This window comes from Danio rerio, chromosome 7, assembly GCF_049306965.1.
Source record: "Danio rerio strain Tuebingen ecotype United States chromosome 7, GRCz12tu, whole genome shotgun sequence".
Taxonomy (NCBI): Eukaryota; Metazoa; Chordata; class Actinopteri; order Cypriniformes; family Danionidae; genus Danio; species Danio rerio.
In genome coordinates this window covers 42,186,234-42,212,146 of record NC_133182.1, presented here as the reverse complement: position 1 = coordinate 42,212,146, position 25,913 = coordinate 42,186,234, and the positions used below count along the sequence as shown (strand labels likewise).

General features: G+C 36.3%; 1 protein-coding gene across 3 annotated transcripts in view; it reads left to right on the top strand.

Moving 5' to 3' along the window:
• Nucleotides 1–4,436: 4,436 nt before the first annotated feature.
• The window catches only part of mylk3 (myosin light chain kinase 3), a 37,393-nt gene continuing 15,916 nt past the window's right edge, over nt 4,437–25,913 (top strand). For 2 of the 3 annotated variants that reach the window (XR_012382462.1, XM_068222332.2), the window contains exons 1-6: nt 11,439–12,223; nt 14,308–14,401; nt 14,555–14,888; nt 15,846–16,468; nt 18,006–18,111; nt 22,163–22,256. Coding sequence is in view for 2 of the 3 variants with exons in the window: in XM_068222332.2 (XP_068078433.1) it covers nt 11,669–12,223; nt 14,308–14,401; nt 14,555–14,888; nt 15,846–16,468; nt 18,006–18,111; nt 22,163–22,256 (1,806 nt within the window). In the remaining variant the exon portion in view is untranslated. 3 annotated transcript variants of the gene reach the window in all.

Genomic DNA, 25,913 nt, shown 5'->3' with positions numbered 1-25,913 from the left:
GGTTTGAAAATATGCAACATTGACGTCAATATAGTGATGCACAAGTGATCTCTATAAACTGAAAAGAGTAATCAGTCATGGATTCTCTCGTGATTTACTTGTTGGGTTTTAGGTATGGTGTTTTCAGTTAATAAGTAAAGTCTGTGGTAAACAACTTGACAAAATGAATTTTACTGGGTTTTGATGTTATTTCCACACCACTCTAAAAGATCAATGTATAATACTTTTCCCCCACGGATAAAGAATTGATGCTTTTAAGAGCCATACTTAAAAAAAAAAAAACATGTATTTACCTGATCATTTTAAGTTCCATTTCAAGTGAAAACATTCAGCTTTTATCTTCCATGAGGAGGTTTGCCATCATGACGGCTTTTTTCCAGACGGACTGTTAATGAACACAACACACACTTCTCATGAAAGTCCTATAGAATTCTTTTCAATCAGATGATGAAACTCCTTTGAAACCCCTGAAGTGTTTTCTTTTTTTTTACTTTTCTTCATCAGACATTCAGGCAGTGGTCCATATGTGGGACTGGAAATGTCCTCTATTGTTTGTCAGAGATAATATTTGTTGTTTTAATCAACTGTGCTGCAGGTTAAGACCTATTATATCTACATCAGGATTACAATATATATATATATATATATATATATATATATATATATATATATATATATATATATACACACACACACACACACACACACACACACACACACACACACACACACACACACACATATATATATATACACAGAGACACATCTTTTATGGCATCATGTACCTCAGTACTGAGGATGTGAAAAAGTTTCTGGATTCATTTGTAATTGCTTATGCTGTTTTGTTGATCACCATTTTTTTGTTTTTGAACAAATAATTTTCACTCCATTTTACAATTATTCACTAGTGACAATTGACTAACTTTTTACATTTTCAACAACTTCATCCTACTACTTCACAGACTTGTTGTGATTTCAGAAGTTATGTCAGTGAAGGTCAGAACAGGCAGTAGTGGTGTGCCTCATATTGAGTCATTAAAGTCCATGTCATATAATAGAGCATGGCGATGACAAAAGTGCGTGTGAGTCATGCTAGACGCCATACTTGATGCCACCTGCCCCATTACTAACAGGAACAACAGCCCTGTCACAGAATCCCATTATTGTTTTAACGTTAAAATGTTTTGAGTGCCATCTGGAGAGCCACCTACACAATTTAACAGGTCCTTACAACAGTGACGATACAGTGAATTAAACCACCTCACTGATACACTTCAGCGGCGTCCAAAAGCTCTAAAATTATGCCTTGGAAGGGTGGGAAGGCATCAAGGCACAACCAAATCTAAATGATACTTTACTTCATGTCTCGGGAGGTACCCTTTTCTGATTGAATTTCAGTATCCCAAAATCCTGTTAATTTCACTTTTGATAGTTTGGGTCTCAAAGCACAACTTGGGAGCCAATGCATGTTTTGGCCCAACGTTTTCCAATTTTATGGCATTTCTAGTGAGAAGATAATATTGAAGCAAGCAAATATCCTCTTAGTTATCACCAAAACTCTTTCTATTTTTTTGTGCTAGATTAAATCCTGGTCTCTCAGAAGTCAAGTCGAGCTTTATTGTCATTGTCTCGCAGGACAACGGCGCTGCATAAAATAATCATAAATACACACAACACTGGACATAAGAGCTATTTTAAAAGGGTGCTCCACTATGATATCATATTTTAAACTTTAGTTGATGTGTAATGTAGCGGTGTGACCATAAACAACATCTCTGAATGTAAGATGCTCAAAGTTTAATGCAAAGGGAGACACTGGCTTTTACAGAGTTAGCTTAGCAAAGCCCAGCGAAGGAACTTTGGGGACTACAAAAAATACATCCAGGCTAGTGAGATCACAAGTGCTTCAGTTTACGCGCATTCACCACGCAGCAAAGGGCTGTGGCCAGAGGTGCTGTAATGTTATAGCAGAGAAAGCTAAAATGCTGTCCAAACGCTCTATTTCCAGAGAGCTTCTTCTGTTTCTGTATTTGAGCTTTCAAAGGACACGGCATAAAGAGAAAAGTGCTTACAGTTTAATTTTAGCTATGTTCCAAAGAACTATAATAAAGATATAGCTCTAGCATTTGACATAGGACAGCTTCCAGAATCTCTCCCAGTTCAGTGCTGGATTCGGCTAAAACTCCTCCAACAGATAAAGCTGTGGATTGTCTAGCATTAATGGTGTGTTGTTGCGAGGACGTAAACAAGGATGTAAACAACAAAAAACGCTGTTTGGCACCACTAACAATTTAGGTACAAATTCATATTTATCTGTCAAACTGCTGTAAACATCCACAATCATAACCAGCGCTGCAGTGTTTCTCTATATGGACGCTTTCCATGCGTTCTACAACACAAATAGCGTACTTGCCAAGGATGTGAAAGTTTCATATTACTCACACATGCTTTTTCTGAATATATGTGAAAGAAACTTGTCAGATTTTATTTTAGCCAGCAGGCGTGAGTTTCAGCTTTGTCCTCTTTATTTTTCTGTCTGATTCATGGAGCTAACGCTGCTAACAACTGCTTTGACTGAACTGTTTACACTGCGCAATGACGTGGAGCCAATTTGCAAATCACAGCACATTTTGTTAGCTGACCAATCAGAGCCTCTTGAGGGCGGGCCTTTCAGAGGAACTAGAAATATGACAGGTCATTTCCATGTCAGCTGATTAGCTGTATATAATCAAAGTATACATATATATATATATATATATATATATATATATATATATATATATATATATATATATATACATAATAGCATGATTTTTTTTTTTTTTTTTTTTTTTTTTTTTTACAAATGAAGCATGGGCACACATTGCTTTGCATCTTAAAACACAACCAAGCTTCAAAATTACACTTTGGACCACCCCTTTAAAAACCTATGCATAACGACAATAATAGACGGGTATACAAGTTTTTTTTATGTGAGACTGAACAATGTTGTGCAGGATATTGTGCAAGAGAGGCATTAAAGGTGAATATTGTGCAAAAAAGTGATTTAAGGTTTAATTTTGTGCAAAAGTTATTTAAGCCTGCAGCAGTTAAGCCCACTCACCTGTATGAGACATACTCAGAAATGCAGACTCAGACTGACTCAGTCTGTCTGAAATCAGTTTTACAAGGTGGCCAAACACTGCCTCCAGAATTATGCCTGATTGGGAAGCGAGGCAACAAGTCAGCAGCCTGAGCTTTTAGACACAGCCTTTATTACATCCTGCTTCTATTAGTATCATGTCAACCATTGTAATTGTGTTACACATTAACATCATTGACATGCATTGACTTGTGTTAGACTCAAAAGTCGCCAGCCATGAAGAGAGCTGTTTACCAATGCCACCAATCAGAAAGGGATTTTCTTCCATCAGTCTCCAGGGCTTTTACATTTCTGCCTCTAAAACCAAAGCCAACAAAACAGACTGCATGGTCTATGCTTTACCCGTCTGTATGCATGACTCCAGGCTTTTCCAAACCCAGATGTGTGAAGTCTTTCCCCTTGATCCAACTTTTTAAAATTCCTCATCAGAAAGGACTTAAGCTTGAAGCTATACTGAATGCCTACACATCTGAGCACGACTGACGCAGTTGTCTCCAACTGGGTCAGTGCATGGGATCACATCCCTTACAAGTCTAAGAACACAATCTCTCTTCATATCCACCTTTTCCCACACATGACTGCAGCTTTTCAAATTGGGTTGCACTTGCAGTTTGAAGAACATCCATTCAAAAGAACTGAAACAAATGACTTTGAATAATAGGGTTGGGATAATAACCCATATAGTGAAACTGAGTAAGACTTTCGTTTGGCTTTGTGATTTATTTTTATCCCTTGTGAACAAAAAGAAAGTAGTACACTTGGTATTCTAACCTGACATTAATAACACATGCTTAAATGTGGCCAAAGCTCTTTTGAATTCACTGCGTTTTGTTCCTCAACACTATTTTATATTTGTATTATACAGTGTACAATAATATTCAACCAATTGTTTAAAATAATTAAGTTTTTGACATTATACATAGGTTGCTGCAAGTAATTTGTTAATTCTTATAAGGTACTTTTAATATGTGATGGATGAACTGTGAGAATAATAACCTCTTCGTACCTTGTTGTGCATGCCCGGTTTACAATTGTTTACAGTTTAATGCAAGTTACTCCCATAATAACAGCGAACAAGGGACGTAGGAACAAGTGGATGCTTTTCCAACTGGCATCATGGAAACTAAAATCTGCTGTGATCCCCAGCATCCTCGTCATATCCCCATCCACATGTAGGGAAGAAGACATCCCGCAGGGACCGTCCCAAACAAAAACACCAATCTGAGACCTATTAATAAAACAGGACACTCACATTTCCAGCATACTCGCACTAATCTCAGGCAGCTGTTATCTGTGTGCAGGAAGTGCTTTCTGGGCCTCTGCCGAGAGGATGGGGGGGCGCAAACCCTGTAAATGGGCTGAAAGTGATAAGATAGGTAGTGTTTGAGGGTGGATATGTCCACTACAGAATGTTAGAGATCCCTAAGAGTGCAGCTCTGTGGAGTATTATTTGCTTTTGATGGCCCACTTTGGGAATGGAGCACACTGAGTCCCATTAACCCAGGACAGCAGGGCATGATGGGGACCTCGCTGTACAGATCAACGCTTCTCAGCACAGGAGGGTTCAGTGTGTCGGACTACATTCGCAAATTCACGGTAGGATGCCTTTTTCATGCAAAAGAAGAAATAGAATATACAGAAATACATTGTTAAATAAAAGCATGATAAATACAATTTTCCTGTGAAAATCATAGTGTATATTGTGCGTTTTTATCATTATTTACAGAATATAGCATATAAAATGACTTCAAATGAAGATTATTTTATAACGTTCAAACACTCTGCTTAAGGATTACAGTGCAGCCCCAAATACTAAATAATCGTCAGTTTAAAAATCTTCATATTTTGCTGCTATGCTTCATACCAACAGGCTTTAATGAATTACCAGCATGATATTTCTAATGATTTAAAATATCTTAATATTTGTTATGATCATTTGTTCCCTTATAGATTTTAGAAAGCACGCCACAATTATTAGCAGCCATAAATATTAAAATCATATCAAATCATATCATATCATATCATGTCATATATCATATAATATCGTTTTAGGTCCAATATTGTGTTGTTATGATATGTGTAAGGTATCAGAGTTGTTTAAGTTTATTTCACTTGCGGATGATACAAGTATGGTTCTGGAGATAATTTTCCAAAACTACAAAGGTTATGTTATTTGGGAAATTAAAAAGTATTCTTAATATAGTTTTAAAGATTGATAATGACGTAATAGAAAGAGTACATGCAATTAAGTTTTTTTTTTGTGTTGTATTGGATCATAAAATGAAGTTGGAAACCGCAAATAAATAATGTGATATCAAAATGAGTAAAAACTGTAGCAATAGTGTATAAAGCAAGATTTATCCTGGACAATAAATCAATGCATATATTATATAACACATTTATGTTGCCATATAAGTTATTGTGTTGAAATTTTGGGGAATACATACAAATCTAATTTACGATTCTTAATACAGAAAAAAGTAATTGGACTGATTGAAGATGTGGGGTAATTGGAGCATACAACTATTTTATTTTTTTTAATTGAAGGTACTTTAACTCAATGATTTCTTTAAATTTAAAACAGCACAATTTATGGTTAAAGCAAGGAATAAATTCCTTCTGAAATGCATAAAAAGATTTTTGAAAAAAGTCAAGAGGGATATAATCTAAGAGAAGAACAACATCTTAGGAGGTTGAAAACAAGGACAACATTCAACAATTTGTGTATGTCTGTATGTGGTGTGAAATTCTCAAACAATGTCAGAATAATAATCAATTTAAAAAGTTGTATAAAGGAATATAATGCTGAATAGAGATGATTGAAAAAAACAAAACAAGAAGGTTACCTGTGCATTGTAATTAACCACTAACCATTTGTTATTTACCTTATTTAGGTAAATATATATAATACGTTCATAACACTGTCATAAAACCTTTAAAATCATGGCATGACAATATGCCATGGTCATTAGCTCAGTTATGTTATTTAAAATGCAAAGATAACATTGTTTGAGATGTTCTTGTCACAATAGAATAGCATAGCATAGCATAGAATTGAATAGAATAGAAAATAACACAGAATAGAAAGCATATAATAGAAAAGAACAGAGTAATATAGCATAGAACAGAATACAATAGAATAGAACAGAATAGAATAGCATTTAGAAAAGAATAGAATAGAACAGAATAAAAGATAGAATAGCACAGAATAGAATAGCATAGAATTGAGAAGAACAGAACAATGGCATAGAATAAAACATAATAGAATAGCACAGAATATAAAAGAAAAGAACAGAACAGAACAACAGAATAGAATAGAATAGAATAGAATAGAATAGAAAATATCACAGAATAGCACAGAATAGAAAAGAACAGAATAGAATAGCATGGAATCGAAAAAAATAGATTAGAACGGAATATAGAATAACACAGACTAGAATAGAATAGAATAGAATAGAGAGGAATAGACTAGCACAGAAAAGAACAGATTGGAATAACAGAATAGCATAAAATAGAATAGAATAGAATGTAGAATAGCATAGAATAAACAGAACAGAATAGAATAGAACAGAATAGCATAGAACAGAAAAGAACAGAATAGAATAGCATATAACAGAATAGAATAGAATGGAATAGAGTAGGCTAGAATAGAATATACAATAGCACAGAATATAATAGTATAGCATAGAATTGAAAAGAACAGAATAAAATAGCATTGAATAGAACACAATAGCATAGAATAACATAGAATAAAATAGAATACAATAGCATAGAATAAAATAGAACAGAATATAAGAGAGTAGAAAAGCATGTAATATGCAAATGTAAAATGGTAAATAAATAGTGGAGCAAAAACGTCAAAGTCGTGAGGCGGAACGAGAGACATATACAAGATGCATATAATTATATGTGTATTGCTTAAAGTCCCGTCCATGAGTGTGCATGTATTGGGTTCAGTGCATTTGTAAGTTAACAACCATGACAACTTGACATTATTAAGACAACATAACATAAATGTTATAAACATGAGTCTCATGAGGTCATTACAACTGTCATGAATTGTATAACAGCATCATTAAGATCTTTCCTATACTCCATTGGTACACGTGCTTTGTCATTAAAATGTAAATAAATGTCATTAATCAATAATGACACTGTAATAAAACTATATAACAGATTACTGACACTTTTAAATCATTACAGTCTTGTGACAAGTTATGTCTAATGTCAAGTTGTCATAAAGACTTCACAATGTCCCTCAGCATTTAAAATGGCATACCTTAACTAATGCCACTTAATGTCAGTTGTCATAAGCATGCATGAAATCTCATATGTCAAACCATGATTATAAAGGTGTCATAACAGTCTTATGAACACCACCTTTAAGTAAAGTGTTACCACATATTAAACTTCTGAGGAAGTAGAACTAACAACATGTTTCAGGTTGCCATTACCACTCATTCTGAGAAAATATGATTATTTTAATTACCTTTTCTGCTTATTTCCATCACTTCTAAGCTTTTTTCTTGAGCTGTTATAGCAGCATCCTCTTTGACCTTTTTACATTTTCTTTTCTTTTGGCAAATCATCTCCACATTGTTTTGCAAATTGTTAAGACAGTGCTGTTCTTTTGGCCTTTTGAAAAATTGCCCATTGTAACATTTTAAAGATGCTGTACGTTTTACAATACAATCTCATCTCTTTTCTCAGAACAAAGATGAATCACAAAAAGGCAATTAGCCTGTGTGGGAGAGTGAAGAAATAAAAAACTATTTATATTTAGAGTAAGCACATTTAGCTCAGCCTGTGAAAGAGTTTCTGATTAACTTTTAATTCATTACAAACCTTCAAAGTGATTTTTCTATTGAATGGTTTTAAGCTAATTAGTATTTACCTCAAATTTACACACTGTCACCATTAGTGCTCTTATCAAAAAGACAAGTGCCAAACAGATCGTTCTGCTCTTTCATCCCTTTAAAGCTAAGGGTCTCTGCCATGTCAAACATTTATGTGAGGGCATAGAAGGAATTGTAAAACGAGACTACAGAGAAAACATTCCCTTGACAGAGGGCAAGGCTAAATGCCACAGCATACATTCATTAGCAAACAGTAAAAATATTTTAAATGTACAAAAAAGGCAGCATACAGTGCAGTACATCCTTTCACAAACAGAATAAACAGTTTAAATATATTTAAAATATATTTTTGTACATATATATATATATATATACATATATATATATACATATATATATATATATATATATATATATATATATATATATATATATATATATATATATATATATATATATATATATATATATATATATATATATATATACATACATACATACATACATACATACATACATATATACATACATATATACATATATACATACATACATAAATACATACACATGTTGGACCCTCTTTTGCCTTCAGAACTGCCTTAATCCTTCATCGCTGCAAACATATGATGCGACTATCATGTTCCACAGGCACTCTACAGGATTGAGATCTGGTGACTGTGAAGGCCATTTGAGTACAGTAAACACATAGTCATGTTCAAGAAACCAGTCTGAGATGATTCCCATTTTATTACATAGTGCGTTATCCTGCTGGAAGTAGCCATCAGAAGATGTGTACACTGTGGTCATAAAGGAATGGTCATGGTCAGCAGCAATATTCAGGCAGGCTGTGGCATTGACACGATACTCAATTAGTACTAATGGGCCAAGTATGCCAAGAAAATATCCTCCACACCATTACACTACCAGCAGCCTGTACCGTTGATACAAGGCATAAAGGATCAATGCTTTCATGTTGTTAATGCCAAATTCTGACCCTACCATCCAAATCAAGACTCATTAGACCAGGCAACATTTTCCCAATCTTCTGTTGTCCAGTTTTGGTGAGCCTGTGCGAATTGTTTCCTGATCTTAGCTGACTGGAGTGGCACTCGCTGTGGTCTTCTGCTGCTGTAGCCCATCCACCTCAAGGTTGGACTGATATTGTGTTCAGAGATGATCTTCTCAGACCAACCCATCTGTCAGAACAACCATGCCAAGCTTAAAGTCATTTAAATCCCCTTTCATCCCCGTTCTGATGCTCGGTTTGAACTGCAGCAGATTGTCTTGACCATGTCAAGACAATGCTGAGGTGACATACAATGCAGTTTTTTCTCAGTGGATATAATAACTACTTTAACATTCTTTTAACATTCTATCGTAATGTTTTTTTTTACCTTAAATTTACATTTTGGTGTATGTAAGTTAAAAATTCAACAATATATTTACATGATCCTTATAGTTATTTAATGTAGTTAAATATATTCAAGCCAGACAAAACTACTGTATGGGTTAACAAAGCCAATTCATCTCTATCAGACTTGTCATGAAGCACAGCAGTTTATCAACAGACTGGCTTTTTTCTTTTAATGCACACCGTGTACTCTCAATGTGTTTGTGTGACATTTTCAATGAATATCAAAGATCAAAAAGGTTGTAATACGTTAAGCAGTCATAAAGTTATGCTTATCTCTGCCAGGCAGATATTCTTTTCCAGTGATGTTAGCTATCTTACTGGCCTGAGTCCTGTTGTGGACTGGAAATTGAGTTGCTCATGTTGTGCCAGCTTGTAATATCGGACCTCCTCCTCGCCACCAGCACCAAATAGTCAGCATGGAGCCACGTTCCTGTGGTCATCCTGAACCTGGTCTCTATCTCTGTTGCTTGATGTGGTTATAGTATATTGTGAGCGCTTTGTTTTGTCATTTGAATGCAGGAGAAAGCCATACTCTTATAGAAGTATTCAGACAAAAGTCCCTGGCTTACCCATGGAGCATTGGTATTACAGAGTTCAAGATTCACTTCTAGATCTGTCTAGAAGCTTGTATTATTAGAGGTATATTTGCTGGACTTTTTCCCAAGCAACTTCAATCACATTCTAGCAAACCCCCTAAAAAGTTTGTTTGTGTGTTTTGAAGATCAGTTCAGTTTGTAATGTCTTGAACTCACTGCTTTGCAGTAATACTGATTATGACAAAACATTCAAATATTTGTATAAGTAATCTCAGTTTTGCAACATCGATTAGCATGGTGAGCATCTGTGGGTTTTTTTAGCTAAAAATAATTAGAAGAGGACGCTACATTCAGTTTAATTAATTTTGGTTAAATCATAATACATATATAAACGTTTAATACATATATGCTGTTCATGAAACGTTATTATACGTCTGTATTGGTGTCTGTATTAGTACAATGTGGATTCCTTAACTACAGTACATTAGTTAACATGAATTAAACAACATTTTTACAACAATCAACGTTTACTAAGGAAGTTTAAGTCCAAATGTCGTATGTGGTAACATTAGTTAATGCACTGCATGTTAACAAAAATGAACGTGAACATTTTGATTGAATAACATTAGCGAAGGTTAATAAATCGTCAACTTAGGATTAAAAGGTTCTGTCTGACATTTGTCAAAATTGAGTTATTGACATATTCTTATTAAATGACAACTTATTTAAATTATAGGATGTTTTTTATACGTTGTTTACATTTTAAGACATTTTATTTAAAAAACATTCAGTGAAACAGCAAAGCCAATGGTTACAGACCCATACATTTTATAGTGTGAGGAACCTTTGTTTTTTTCCACTTTAAACATGCTTTTGAAGTTTGTACAATCTCTATGGATGTTAATCAGTGCACTGACTGATTTTACCTAAAGACATTTGTTATTTATTTTTGTGTTTTTTAAAGATAAGATTTAATTAGATTTTCTAATTGCTGTAATGATTTAGGTGTTGGAAAGACTCAGTATTAACTATGGCTGGGCTTAGCCTGAGGTGAAAGAGAGGCAGTTGTAGCATATCATTCATCCCCATACCAGTGTCCACAGAGGTTTATTTTTACTGAAAATGTCAGCCAATGTCATGTCACGTTCCAATGAGAAGGGTGTTATCGCTGATATATAATCAACACAAGCTGGATCCAGTTGTTTAACCTCAAAAAAAAAAAAAAAAAAAAAAAAAAAAAACGCATATACTAGTGCAGCCATGAATTAAACAAGAAAATGTGATGTGAACATTAACAAGTGAGACTCCATTTTTCTTTTCTCTACCTAATGACTGGCCATTTACAACGGCCATTCCTTGCATGTCCACCTGTCAGCAGCATCTGCTGAAGAGAATTTGAATATTTTGGTGACGTCAAGAGACCACTGGAACTTTGGCAATCACAGAGGCTCGCTATGTCATATAAAAGGCTTGTACACAGAAGAGAGAGAGAGGGAAAATAGAAGTGGAGAGATAAGATACCCAATGGAGGTGTTTATTTAAGTGGTGTCATGTCTCTGGCACATACCAACAACAGGGTTTGTTTGAGCGGTCAGCTTTGTGAGAAGCTCACAATACCGAGACTACGAAGGAATTAAAACAGGCTGACAGAGGGATCAGTGGGGCTTCCACCTTTTTTTCCCCACATTTTGTCATTGCCCTAAGGTTGACCAGGGCAGCCATGAGTAAACAGGCAACTCTGGCAACATGCATTGCCAAGATGTACGAGGGCGGCAGGTTGGAAAACTCTGGGACTCCATCTGGGACGATAAAAAAGCCAAGTCAAACTCTTATAGGAAGCCTGAGCAATGTGGAGGTCAAGTTGATCGCATTGGAGGGGAAGGTGGAGCAGATCGAACGCACCCAGACGGAGGTGCTTCACAAGCTAGGTTCCTTGTGTCAAGGCATGGAAGCTCTGGAAAGGACATTTATGCAGCACAAGCCTAGCACTCAAGAATCAAACACTGTCAAAAATGGCCAGCGGGAGAGCAAGCTCCCTTTGCTGACCGAGGTCAAATCGCTTTGTGGGGAAACAGTGGATCTGCTTCATAATCTAAAGCATGAGAGCCAGCAACAGAGGACGAAGATTGAATGCATGGAAAGTTCTTTGTCCACTCTGGAGAAAGTATTAGGGTATGTGGGAGATGCATTTCGAAACTCAAAGATAGTAGAGTTTATCCTCAATGGTGTGGTGCCATGGAGGAGACAAGGCCTTCTGGACACAGTGGAGGAAAAGGTCAGTAGGATTAGAGATTCAGTTCAATTCATCTTTATTTGTATAGGTCTTTTACAATGTAGATTGTGTCAAAGCACCTTCACATAGAAGATCATAGTAAATTGAAACTGTGTCAGTGCAGTGTTCAGAGTTTAAATTCAGTTTAGTTCAGTTCAATGTAGTTTAATTTTCTCTGCTGAAAGTCCAAACACTGACGAGCAAATCACAGTTTCACAGAAAATCACTAAGAGGTTGTATGCTATTAAGTACAACCGGTCAGATACTGCAAAATAGGGTGAAATCTGAGCTGTTTATTTTCTAGCCTCAGCTATCCATGAAAATGTGAACAAGTAAGATTCAAAACTGGTCACACTTTTATTTTGACGGTCGGTTTTTTGAATTTTAATGCCATTGCATCTACATGCCAACTAATTCACATTAGATTAATAGTAGACTGTTAGGTTGGGGTTAGGGTTAGTGTAAGTTGACATGTACTTGCAAAGTTTCTTATAGTCAGTTGAATGTCTGTTTAGCAGCAGTATCAACAGATATTAAGCAGACATTCTAGTAATTCTCAACTGGACCATCAAAATAAAGTCTTACCTAAACTTCATGCTGGCAAAGGAGTTTAAAATTTGAAAACAACATTTAAGCAGAGTTTTGGGGCTGATCTGTAATCTTTAATTAAGAGCATTTTCATGTGTCATAAAAATATTCTTGTTGTAAATATGCCTGACAAGATTCTTGTTATATAAAATATTATTGCACTTAGACATTTTTTTAAGTGCGGGTAAATCATAGGGGAAAAGTCCTAATTTTATTTTTTAGAAAACAAATAAACAACACATTAATAAGTACAGAGAACCAAAGGAAATCCATGACACTTTTATTGCTTTAATGTTTAAAACTCCTTTTCATTCTAAACACATCTACATTTTAGCTAACTTTTTTCTTTACTTTATTGCTATGATTTTATTTAGTTGCTTAGAATTTCAAAGATGACCTATCCTTGTAGCATGACATTCAAACTGCTGTCATTTGTTTTTTCATTTAAGAAATCTGATCACCTGATTATTTAATTTTTATTTGCTCTGTTTGTTTTCTACTCTGGTTAATTTGTTGGCTGATCTATTCTTGTTAGTGAGCATGTTGAGTTTACGGTCAATTTAACCTTTTACCAAGGTTGCTATTTTATCTATGATGAAGCCTATGACGGGCCTCGTGTTTCAAATTCCTAGACTGGATGTGCGCCTGAGCTGATGGTGACTGTGTATATGTTAACCCAGTTTTAGAATTAGTACAAATACATCTTCTACTCACATGTATCAAGAAAAGAGTGTAGATGAGTGTTTCATTTGTTTTTCTCTTATATCGCTCTCAGAAGAGCTTCATTCAGAACAGCACATTTTGTCTTGCTTTTTCACTGGAGTGGTGGCTCACAGACGGATGCTTTTGTTAATTGATGTCTTTCATAATTACGAATTGCAAGCGCATTTGGTTTCAGAGTAAAGCTTAGCAATAGTTGGCTTAGACTAGAAAATGTAGCCTTCCATGCTGTGTATAATAAGCAGATCTGTTGTCAAACATTGTAATTATACCAAGCTTTTCCTGCACTAAAATGACAAAATCTACAAAATGAAATGTTTTTGTCGCAAATCCCCTTTCGAGCATGAAGACGCACATGTTCCATTTCTGTAAACAGGTTGAATAATAGCGCTTATATAATCAGCACAAGCGTCATGAATTGTTATAATTCACACGCACCCACTTCTTGGTCATTGCTATGATATAATTATTCACAGAAGTATTTTACCAGAAAGCTTGAATTAAATTGGTAAAAACATAAAATGCAAGGCCTAAAAGGCGCTGTTATTTGCACTTTGTATCATTAAAGGGATAGGTCACCCAAAACAGGTTTGTAACACTGGAGGGAGATTAAACAATGACTGAATATTCAGTTTTAAAGTATTCTACCACAGTCTTATTACAAATGTACCCCTTTTTTAGGATTTGTTTTTGGGATGACAGCTGTGTGAATTAAAGTTTCATTTTATTTATTCAGCACTGCACAAAGTAGATATTTATATCTCCATTTGGTTCCACAGAAAAACAAGCCAGATGTCAACAACATTCAACCAAACGTCGGTTTCTGCCACCAGAGCACACAGACTTCACAGCAGGTTAAAGAAGTTATTTCAGGTATGAATAAAATATATCTTCAGCAGATTATGTAAATGTAAATGTGCATTATTAATGAGACAGCTTGTGAAAAATGAAATGTCAGAGCCATTTTCTTCATGAATTTCAATGCAGAGATTTGCCAAATGTATATTAGCCTGTGCTTTTCCACAGCTGAGCTTGAGCTCCAGCAGCCCGAGGTCACTCTTCCTAATGACCCCAGCAGCCAACATTCTCCTGAAGCCCATACAGGGGCAAGTGAACCTCTGAAACCTGTTAGTGCAGGGGAAAGCTCAAAAGCCTTACAAAAGGCCAAAGAGATCTCTGTGAAAAGCAGCGAGCCCACACATGTCCAGACATTTGCTCCTGCAGTCCATCTTGAGCAGATCGACGTGCATAATGTCCCTAAGCAAGAGACGAACAGCTTGGTCGCAGCTCCGGCTGATGCTAAATGTGTCATTGAGACAATGACTAAGGTGGAAAAAGATATAGCGCTTCAGCAAGAGAGGTGAGAAATTGTTGAAAATCGCTGCCGATTATGATTCAAAGCAAAATGCTGCAAAATGTGTCCAATTTTCCTCTGGTCTTTAATTTTAAGAAAGATGCTGTCGATGTTGGTTTTTCTTAGGCTGTAGCAGAAAATGTCAGAAATTACTATGGGCTGAAATAGACACAGGTTATGTAACGGTAGATTGAACATTGTAATTGAACACCTTTAGAGATAATCATATAGAAGTTGATGCCAGTGAGGAGCACTAATACTCTAATGGACTTTTTTTCTCCACCATACAGAAGATTAATGTCTTCAAATTTACAAAGGACTGTAATTAACTTTGCTAAAGTGGCTGGAGTAATCATCATAGAAGTTTCCATATAAAATAACACTTATTGAAAATGTAACATTTGGTCATTTTCAGTGAAAAGTTCTCATAAATACAGTCCTGAATATAAATATCGCAGCCATCGAGAACAGCAATACACTGAAGACCAGGCCGTGCATTTCTCGTGTATCACAAGAGTTTTAAAAGGTAGTCTGCTGATAAAGCAAGAGCTCTGTTTTTGTAATGTGCCAGAGGCGTGTTTTGTATAGGGGCACAAAAGACTCTCTGCCTGTAATAATGGGCAGTGTAGTGCCTGCAGGAAAACATAATTCATTAGACTAATGGCCAAGGTCTTGAGATTACACTACGCTGTATTATAACTAGGCACTGAATGCATGTTGCCAGGCATTATGAGTTTTAGGCCATTTCGCTTTATTCAAAGCATTACAATTAAGGGCCTTGTGATGTTATTGAGTTTGCTGTTGTTTACAGCAGCCGCTCATGTGCAGCCAGTATAAAGCCACACTGTGCTCTGTTTCCCGATTCCTATTACATGTTTTCAATTGATTACAAATATCAAGAACTCGCGTACATAGTTGGCTTTGAAATTCTAAACAAAGGTTGTTCTTTCTGATTATTCATAGAGCTCTTGAACGGGCAGATGATTCACATGTTGCTAATAAGGTTTTTCTCAAATCAATAATTCCGGGACAACAATTGGAGAAGATTGAGGATCCTCAACAACAGGCAGAGGTTTCACTGTTTGTTGATGAGGATTCGTTAGAAAAATCAGTTCCTGGACAACACCTAGATAAGAAGATGGAGGTTCTTCAAAAACAGGCAAAGGATTTACCGGTTGTAGATGAAGACTCATTAAATCTGTCAGCTCCTGGACAAAGACAACTAGAAGAGAAGGTGGATGTTCCTGAAAAAGCTGAGAAGAAGATTGATGAAGCTCATAAAAAGATGGAGGAGGTTCCTCGAAAAGATGAGCTCTGCATAGAAAAGCCTGTTATTAGACATGCAGGAATTAAAACACAACACGAAGAGACAATGGGGATGGAAACAACAGTGCCAAAACATGATGAGAGCAAGTGTCCAACTGAAACATATGTTGAGAAAACTGAAAATAAAAATGCAGATGTCACTTTAGAGTCTGATAAAATAATGATCTGTGCTGTTAGTCCACAAAACACAAGCCTTGATGAGGATGAGAAAAGTAAAGCAGCACCTCTAAGAAAAGTTGAGTCGACACTGCTGATCATTGGTGAGTTACCAGATCATTTCTCACTACACTGTAAAACCCAACTTTATCAAATGAAATGAGTGTAGTTCATTCAAAATTGACTGAAAGTTAATTCTACTCATTTGGAAAGAGTTTTGAAGTCAGTGTTGAAGGTAATGATTTAATAAAATACCACATTACTTCAACTTAAACAAAGTAAGTTCACAGTACTCATATAGATAGTTTTTTACTTAAATGGTTTGTTGCAATCGATTATCTCAAATGGTTTGAGTTTCCTTAACTTGTTTTACAGTACTCAGTTTGTTTGAGTTCTCTTCATTTATTGAGTTTTACTGTGCTCAAATTGTTTTGTTTACTCAAATGGATTAAGTTCACAGTTCTCATTAGAATTTGTGTTTTAAATAAAATGGCTTGTTGCAATCGGTTTCCTCAAATGAGGAAATTATCTGAGGAGTTATCTGAACTCTTTTGAGTTTTACATTGTACTAATAGGATAGGAACTGTGAAAAACAAGATAAATAATTTACAAAAAAATACATTATACAAAAATGAATACATATCTGGGACTAGTATTTTATTTAGAGGACTTTTCCCATTATTTTTTTATTGAGGGATTTTACAACAACACAAAAACTCACTTTAGCTTTATAACTGTGCATGCATGATTTGACTCAATAAACTAACAATTGCATTAATCATTATTTTTAGGTGTCAAATTTCACAGCAGTGTACATTTTGATTGACTAATGGGTTGTTTTTTGCATGCAGGCACTACCCATGTGGAGTCAGACACTGCTTTTATTGTATGCTCAAGTTGCACATTCTGATACATTCAAAAGGAGCCTGTGATGATAATAATAGGTTATAATAACTGGCTTAGGTGTAAAAACCCAATTCTCAGTTACAAACCCTTTAATTTAGCTCAGTAAATTGGAACAGGCGACAACCTGTCATATGAGCAGTACATGCGATCTGAGCCAAATTATTTAACACTAGGAAATGAAGAGCAATGCAGGCTGAATTAACAATGACTCTAGAAAGTTAGGCGTACAACACAGAGATGGATTTATTATAATTAATGAATTTAAACATAACCTCACCAGTTGTACTTACAGCTAAACAGCTTATTGTTCATCACAATCATTAAAGGGATACTTCACCCAAAAACCTCCATTATGTGACCTTTTTCTCTCCCTTCTGATGTTTAAAACTATTTGTTTTTCTTTCTTCTGTTGAACACAGAAGAAGATATTTTGAAGAAAGCTGGAAACCTGTTAGCATTGATTTGCGTAATATTTGTATTCCCTACTATGGTGTCAATGATTTCATGATTTCTTCGAAATATATTCTTTGCTGTTTAAAAAATGTAACTCATAAAGGTTTAAAATCACACTAGGATGGTAAATGGTGAATTAATTTAAATTTCTGGGTGAACTATCCATTGTGCAAATTGGGTCCGAGATGTCAGTGTTAATAAATTCAGCTTGTCACCATGCTACATCTTATATTTGGTTGATAGGTCGGCAATTCTCTAAGCATATTGATTTTCGTTTTCTAGATGACAGCCCACCTCTGCCAGCCCCATTCGACCATCGCATTGTCAGTGCCAAGCAGGTTCCCATTAACTCATATTATGCTGTCAACCCTGTCGAGGTTCTAGGCGGGTAAGTCCATGTGTTATAAGCAGTTAATTCACCAAAAAAAAAATGAAAATTCTGTCATCATATACACAATTTCTTGCAGTCCACTGAAAAAAAGGCCATGGCATAAATGATTGCAGAAGGTTTTTCATATAATTGGTGAATCACTTTAAAGCCATTTAATGCCGCTGGCTTAATATAACCAACCAGTATGCAGTTGATGAATCTAAAGACTGGAGATACAATGACAGTTTAATATTACAGATTGTGTGTGTGTCCATACAAAAAAACATTGATATATAGATGTATCATCAATTTTATCAAGTTCCATAAAAGGGAAATAATAGCATGAATGCTTCATTTGTAAAAAATCATGTTATTTTTTTCAGATATCTGTTGTGTAAAGACTGTCAGTCAGTGCAACTGTTAGTTAAAATAAAATCTAAACAAGTGTCTTTCATATATATATATATATATATATATATATATATATATATATATATATATATATATATATATATATATATATATATATATGGTTTATAAGCATCCCTAAGTAATATAAATCATATCGTGTGTTTGTTGTTTGAGATGTAGAATGCACTAAAAGCAGCCACATAGAGAGACACTGCAGAAGATTGTGGCTGTTTACAGGGGTTTGACAGATAAATATGAAATTACAATCATTTACATTCTTGTTTACATCCTTGCTACAACATATCATTAACGCTATGAACTATGTAATAGATCAATTTTAATAAATAAAAATACTTACAGGTTGTGGCTTACAATCCACAGCTTCATCTATATGGTTGGAGCTGCTCCTTCTCTTAGGAGTTTTTAGCCAAATCCAGCACTGAACTGAAAGAGATTCTTTAAGCTGTCCTTTGTCAAATGCTAGCTATTTATTTTTTAATAATTGTCTGGAACATAATTAAAATTAAGCTATAAGCACTTCTCTCTTTGTTTCGTGTCCTTAAAAGACCAAATACAGAAACAAAAGAAGCTCTGTGGAAATAGCACGGTTTGGAAGTAATTTTAGCTTTCTCGACTATAACGTGTGCAGTGTTGCCAGATTGGGAGGTTTTAAGTTTCATTGTGTGGCTAAAAGATGGTACTGCCGAGTTGACAAAGTTTGGGCGGTTTTGAAACACAACTTTTATAGACCATTTTGAGGGATGTAAACAAACACAATGGTCCCAGCCTTTTACATTTTTCTGAGAATCTAAAAAGGACCAAATATTGATAAACAATGTTATGATAGCTGTTTTAACATTAAGTTATGATTGAGTTGCCTCTTGTTACAGTTATGAAATAGTTTAATAACAAGCAGTTTATGTTTATGCGCCAATGACATGACTACATTGAAATGGTCTATATGCAATTTAACATAAATATTTAACAAAACATCACTGTGTGCTCCTACTCCATTCAGTCAGTAGTGACCAGTGCATAGCACATAGGCTTTCCATCACCTCCAATTGCAGGTGGCCTTACACGGTTTGCATGAGGCCACCCGCAATTGAAGGTCTGACTCCCCTTCGCGTGCACACTCATCATGCAGCACCTGCAGTTAAACCCACAGTGATTTATCATAACACTTTTATCGTAATTTTTTTCTACAATTGACAGCAAGAACAAACATATAAGTGTTGTCTGATTGACAAGCAGCACCTAATTATGTGCAAAATATTTTAAAATGCCATTTAGGACAAATTTACACCCCATTTCTAAAGTAAAACATACTGTAATAGGTAGTGTAATTACACAGAGTGTGTGGGGGTGAGAAGGGGCAGTGTTTCAATGTGATGCAGTTATGTTGTGGTTCTGTGACTGCTGGTGTTGGTTGCTGTAGCTTATGGTTAAAAACTTAAACAGTTAAAGTATCTAGATTAATTTAGACTTAAACCAATTAAAATTAAATAAAATATTACTCTAATATTTCCCCAGTGATGGCTTGCAGCTGGAAAGGCATCTGCTGCATTAAAATTAATGTTGTTTAAGTTGGTGGTTCATTCAGCTGTGGCGGCCCTAGATTAATAATGCTTTGGTGGGTTTTGGAGAGCTTTTGGGCTGGAAAAAGTCAGCTATATCTGGCAACAATGTAAACTTAAGGGTTAGACTGTAGGCTTTGTTAGGCTAATGCTGCGGTCACACTTGAGTTAAGTATACAACATTCTGTAGTATGGTGCTGCGAAAAGGGGTGGGATTAAACAAAATATTAGACATTTAAAAAAGCGAGCGATTGGTCCATGTGTTACATTTCTGTCCATAGAGGTCATGTTTTGATCCTCATTTGGTCACAGTTACGTTATTTCAAAGGTCAGAGTTTACCAAGCTTGAACTTTGCAACGCAGCAAACTGTGAATCGTGTTGCATGAGCAAGCCAGTTCGACCACAGCTTAAAGGCCCGTGCACACTGCAACGTTTTTTGTTCGCGTTTTCCGTCGAAGTTCAACGCCTCATGACTAAATAAAGGGCGTCAATGTAATCGTGCACATTAACGCGCAAATCGGCAGACGCAAAAATTTTTTTAGAAAAAATGCCTCATGCTTGTTTTGTTTTAAAAAACGAGCCAATCAGATCTCCTCCAATCAGATCAGCATTTTTGTTCACGTGCACAGAGCTGCTGAAGTTACAGTAAATAGCACTTGAAGGCGCACAAGCGCAAAACTGTCAATGCGAGCGCACATTGAAAAAGATGCCCAGAGGCGATATGAAAGAGGAGCTGCTTATTGGCCTGGTATACATTAATCATTTCTTCATCACTAGAGCTGGAGTTGCTACTTGAACTATCCATAACAACAAGCGTGTTAACTTGCCTTCTTCTTCTGTGTTACAAAGAAACTTAAAGTTATGTAGCGCCATCTAACATCAAGGAGTGATTTTGCATAATCTTCTGCTTGACACCAGTGAAATTTGCTTGGGTTTGAATGCGGAAAAGCGTCTTGTAAAACGCTGACGATATTGCAAGCGAAAAGCGTCACGTTGTGTACGATCTTTAACTCTGTAAAAGCCCATCTTTCCCTTTGCATTCAACTTTAAGCATATCAGATTTGAAGATGTTATGTTCACACATCATATTTTATACTTTAGTTGATGTGTAATGTAGCTATCATAGTGAACCACCCCTTCAAAACAAGAAATCAATAGAAAAAAAAACTATTTATATCATACTTTTAATCAAGTAATTATGAGTTAGTTGGAAAGCAAGGTAAATGTGATTCGTTTATTTTCTTTTCAGCTTAGTCCCTTTATTAATCTGGGGTCGCCACAGCAGAATGAACCGCCAACTTATCCAGCATATGTTTTTACGCAGCGGATGCCCTTCCAGCCGCATCCCATCACTGGGGAGCCCATACGCACTCATAGATACACTATGGATAATTTAGCTTACCCAATTCACCTGTATCGCAAATCTTTGGACTGTGGGGGAAACCGAAGCACCCGTAGGAAATCCACACAAACACAGGGAGAACATGCAAACTCCACACAGAAATGCCAACTGAGCCAGGGTTCGAACCAGCAAACTTCTGGCTGTGAGGCGACAGCAATACCTACTGCGCCACTGCGTCGCCCCTAAATATGATGCTGTCTAATAAATTTCTTTTGGAACATTGTATTTTCCTAGTTAACATTAGAGCAGCACACAAGTAGTTGAAGGGGGTTTTAGTGTACCTTTCTTCCCAGGACAGGCAGATAAGCACGAAGGCACTACCCATGAGGAACATATAGCACACACTGAATGACTGGTACACACGCTGCTCATTTGCACCTCCTCTCCACCACTGCTCCACATACAACACCACAAATAACCACTGGCTTGTGTTTGACTCATCACTGGCCGAGTTTATTTCGGGCAGGTGTCGAGCAGGTCTGTTTGCATGGGAATTATTTTGAGCCAGCAGCAGACATCTTGTCACACACACACAGTTCACCTCATGGAGACACAGTAAACACACAGCAACTCAGCAAGAGGAGAAATAACAAACAGTGACAGATAGCTTCCACAAAGGTTGGAGTGATTTCCATAATCCATGAAATGAAATCTCTCTTGGCATGTGTGTTGTTGCAGAGGCCGATTTGGACAGGTACACAAGTGCGCAGAGCTATCGTCAGGTCTTACGCTGGCCGCTAAGATAATAAAAGTCCGCGGAATGAAAGAAAGGGTGAGTACAAAGCATACACAACACATTAGTGCTTCACAAATGTTTTCCCCCCTCCCTTGCCCTATATCTTTCTCTCCTCTCCCACTCCAATCTGTCCATCACTCTGTTCCTGTTAGGTTGCTTTTTGAGAACATTTCCTTGACAACCACTGACAGTTCTGCGCATTTGAGCATATGAAAAATACGCACACGTTCACACGTGCTCTTCCACTTAACACTTCCCATAATCCCTCAAGTATATATGGAACAAAACATTCGAACATAAAGGCATGAAATATTTATACAGCGCTCCAAATGTTGAGCTGTTTTTATATAATGCAAAATCTAAATATCTTTGCACTGAATTGAATGTCCTCTCATCAGTTCCCAAACATCCTCCGTGCTTTAGTAAGTGCTGCTAATTACATCTAATGACAGCTCTTCTGTCAGAAGCACTTGCCCTCAGTGCAGTGCCATTCTCTGCCCTCTGATCTGTCTGTTGCCACCATTAGAGAGCTATCAGACAGGAATGAGCAAATGCAGATCGTTTTCACTCTCTCATTTTAATTCCTTCCGTTTGACACAAATGTCAATGGAGCAAAAGGAGTCGACTCGCAATCACATCCAGTGCTCGTTCTCTCTATGGAGGCATTCCTTGAACATTTGCATTTCCTGGTGACAGCATGAACACCATCTCTGCCCCAAAGTACACCAGAGAGAGAAAGATATATATATATATATATATATATATATATATATATATATATATATATATATATATATATATATATATATATATATATATATATATATATATATATATATATATATATATCTCTTATAGGGGGAGAGAGAGAGAGAGAGAGAGAGAGAGAGAGAGAGAGAGAGAGAGAGAGAGAGAGAGAGAGAGAGAGCTTCATGGGGTAATTGAATGCTCTTCCTGGGTCAGCCTGCAGAAGAGTGGTCAGGAAGAGCCAGAGTAATGAGGGCAGGCAATTATATGGTTGCAAAGGCTGTCATGCCCCCATTTCGAAAACTGTTTAAATCCTTGTTTTTGTTATACCCTGTGCAATGATTGTAAATCCCCTTGCAGCAATTTAAAAGCACAATTTAAATTCTGAAACAGCTTCTCTCTTACTAATGACCTACTTTTTAACACTACTGCCATGGAGAGTCTAACAACACTAATGCAAAAGCTTAAAATATAGGTTTTAAACAGCTGTGTGAAAAAGAAACGCATTGTAACTGATCATTCATTAAGGGCCAGGCACAGACGGTGCGTGGGCGCCTGTTTAATTTGTTAGTGCTCTTGAGTCTCAGTAGGCCATTGATTAAAACGTAAAGGGTTAAAAGCTAATTTTTTTTAATCTTTGGCTAGTAATGATTCAGTTGCGTTTTGTATAGACAGATTTCATCTGGCTGCCATTTAAAAAGCAAAATTGAGGCTGTAGTGGGAAGAAACCTGGAAAGTATCACCTTAGTCACACAGTAATGTTGTGTATCTGGCAGGGCCAGATTAACCAATGGGCACAGGCCCAGGGACCTGTGCACACTTGGTGCCCCTGCATGGGGGGAAAATGCAGATTTTGGAGTGTCTGTTTAGATTAAGTGCAAATAGCACACCTCGTTGGAATAAGCTAGCTGAGTGATTCACGCCCATCAACCATTTGATTGACAGTGACAACATAAGTAAAGAGTGCAAATGACAGCAGCGTGAATGGTGTAGCTCGCAACCGCATGGCAACATGTTTTGATGCAATCAATCATGAACCCAGTTCAAATCTAGCGTCTGATAAACACGTTCTTCTTTTTTCCCCACTACATATCAGATTTTGCCTACTCTTCATCACGAGGAAGACAAGTAGGAATCATTAATAAGTGTGTGTATTATGGAGGACTCAGATTCATAGAACTGGATTGGAGAGGTGTTATAACCAAATCATATACATTACAAGTTTATAGAAGTTATACATTAAAAACACCCTTTAATATATATATATATATATATATATATATATATATATATATATATATATATATATATATATATATATTCCAAGCCATGTCTTTAAAATATGGAAATTAATTTTACTCCAGTATTTGCAATGTAGTTTCTGCTGCTAATGACGGCGCCAGCGTTTAAATGGTCTTTCGTCTTTTTATGCTTTAAACCAGGGGTGTCCAAACTCGGTCCTGGAGGACCGGTGTCCTGCATAGTTTAGCTCCAACTTCCTTTCACACACCTGTCTGAATGTTTTTTGTATACCAAGAAATAGCTTGATTAGCTGGTTCAGATGTGTTTAATTGGGGTTGGAACTAAAATATACAGGACACTGGCCCTCCAGAACAGAGTTTGGACACCCCTGCTTAAGTGAATGCTTAGGTTTATTTCACTGATTATATTTTAATTACATGTCAACATCGATGCTGTCAAAGGAACCTTATGAAATTGAAAATAGTCACATAAAGCTTTCACCAGAAGTTTATCAATATCTACACCCACTAGATTGTCAATAACATATACCTTACATGTGTCAGTTATGGCTTCACTCCCATGGGCTCATGGGATAGCACTGTGTCCATAGCATAACTTTCAGAATCTTCGGACAACACTGTCATTAAAAATTGACTAATGATTTTCTCTAAAACCTAGCCAGGTGATTTCAACGCAATGCTAACAAAAATGACCGTATTTGAGTCGATTAGTCAAGCTATTCTCCATTTACACACAAAGAGACTAAGAGCTTGGCAAATAGACATGAGGCAATATATTTGCAAGGTTATGTTGATAGTTTTCACACGTGTTGTGGGAACGCCCCTCTGGTGAGCAAATAATTACTATCTCCCGCTGACTGCCCAATCATGAGCTGAGCAATAAAGTTTTTTAGGCCAAAAAACAGACAATGGGGCTTTTAAATGGCTTAAAAACGGCAGCAGAATATAATTCACAATTGCCCACAAATTACAGTTTGTGATCATATCTTTGTTTTATTCTGTTAATTTGTTATCCAATTATTCATAGCTTGAATCAGATGGAAATATGACCAGTTTATGCTGCTTTTCTACAATAGTATCTGGCTGCAGACTTGCAATCTCAGACACATGCACTCAATAAAGCTGTTGATGTCACTGTAAGGGGTGAGGTTAGTTGTATGCAAAGCATTGTGCAACCGGTCTGCAGCCAGACACTTCTCCAATTCTACGGAGATAACAGTGTAGCTGCAATTACAACCCATTATTTTTTCCCAGCAGTTCTCCCTACAGGTCACATGACTGAAAGTTATGTCAAACATGACTTGTGGTTACAGCAGTGTCATCTACTTGTAAGGAAATATGAAAAATTGTTTGATTAAAATTTCTCAAGAATATCTGGATGCAGCTTTTATGATGCAAGCTGAGATTGCATAACTCAGCGATGCAATCTCAGACACAATGCACTAAAATGGAGCAAGTGACGTCACCATGAGGGGCAGGTTTAGGGTTGGGGTTAGGTGAGCCCATTAAAAAGCATTGGATGCAGCTCAGATTGCTCTGCACCAGGTCTGCAGCCAGACCCCTCTTAAATTTCTTAGATGAAAAATTACAATGCTCATCACAAAAGTTTTTTGTGTTTCGTATTTTTAGATTAGCGGTTCCCAAAATGGGGGTCGGGACTACCCAGAGGGTCGCAAGACAATGA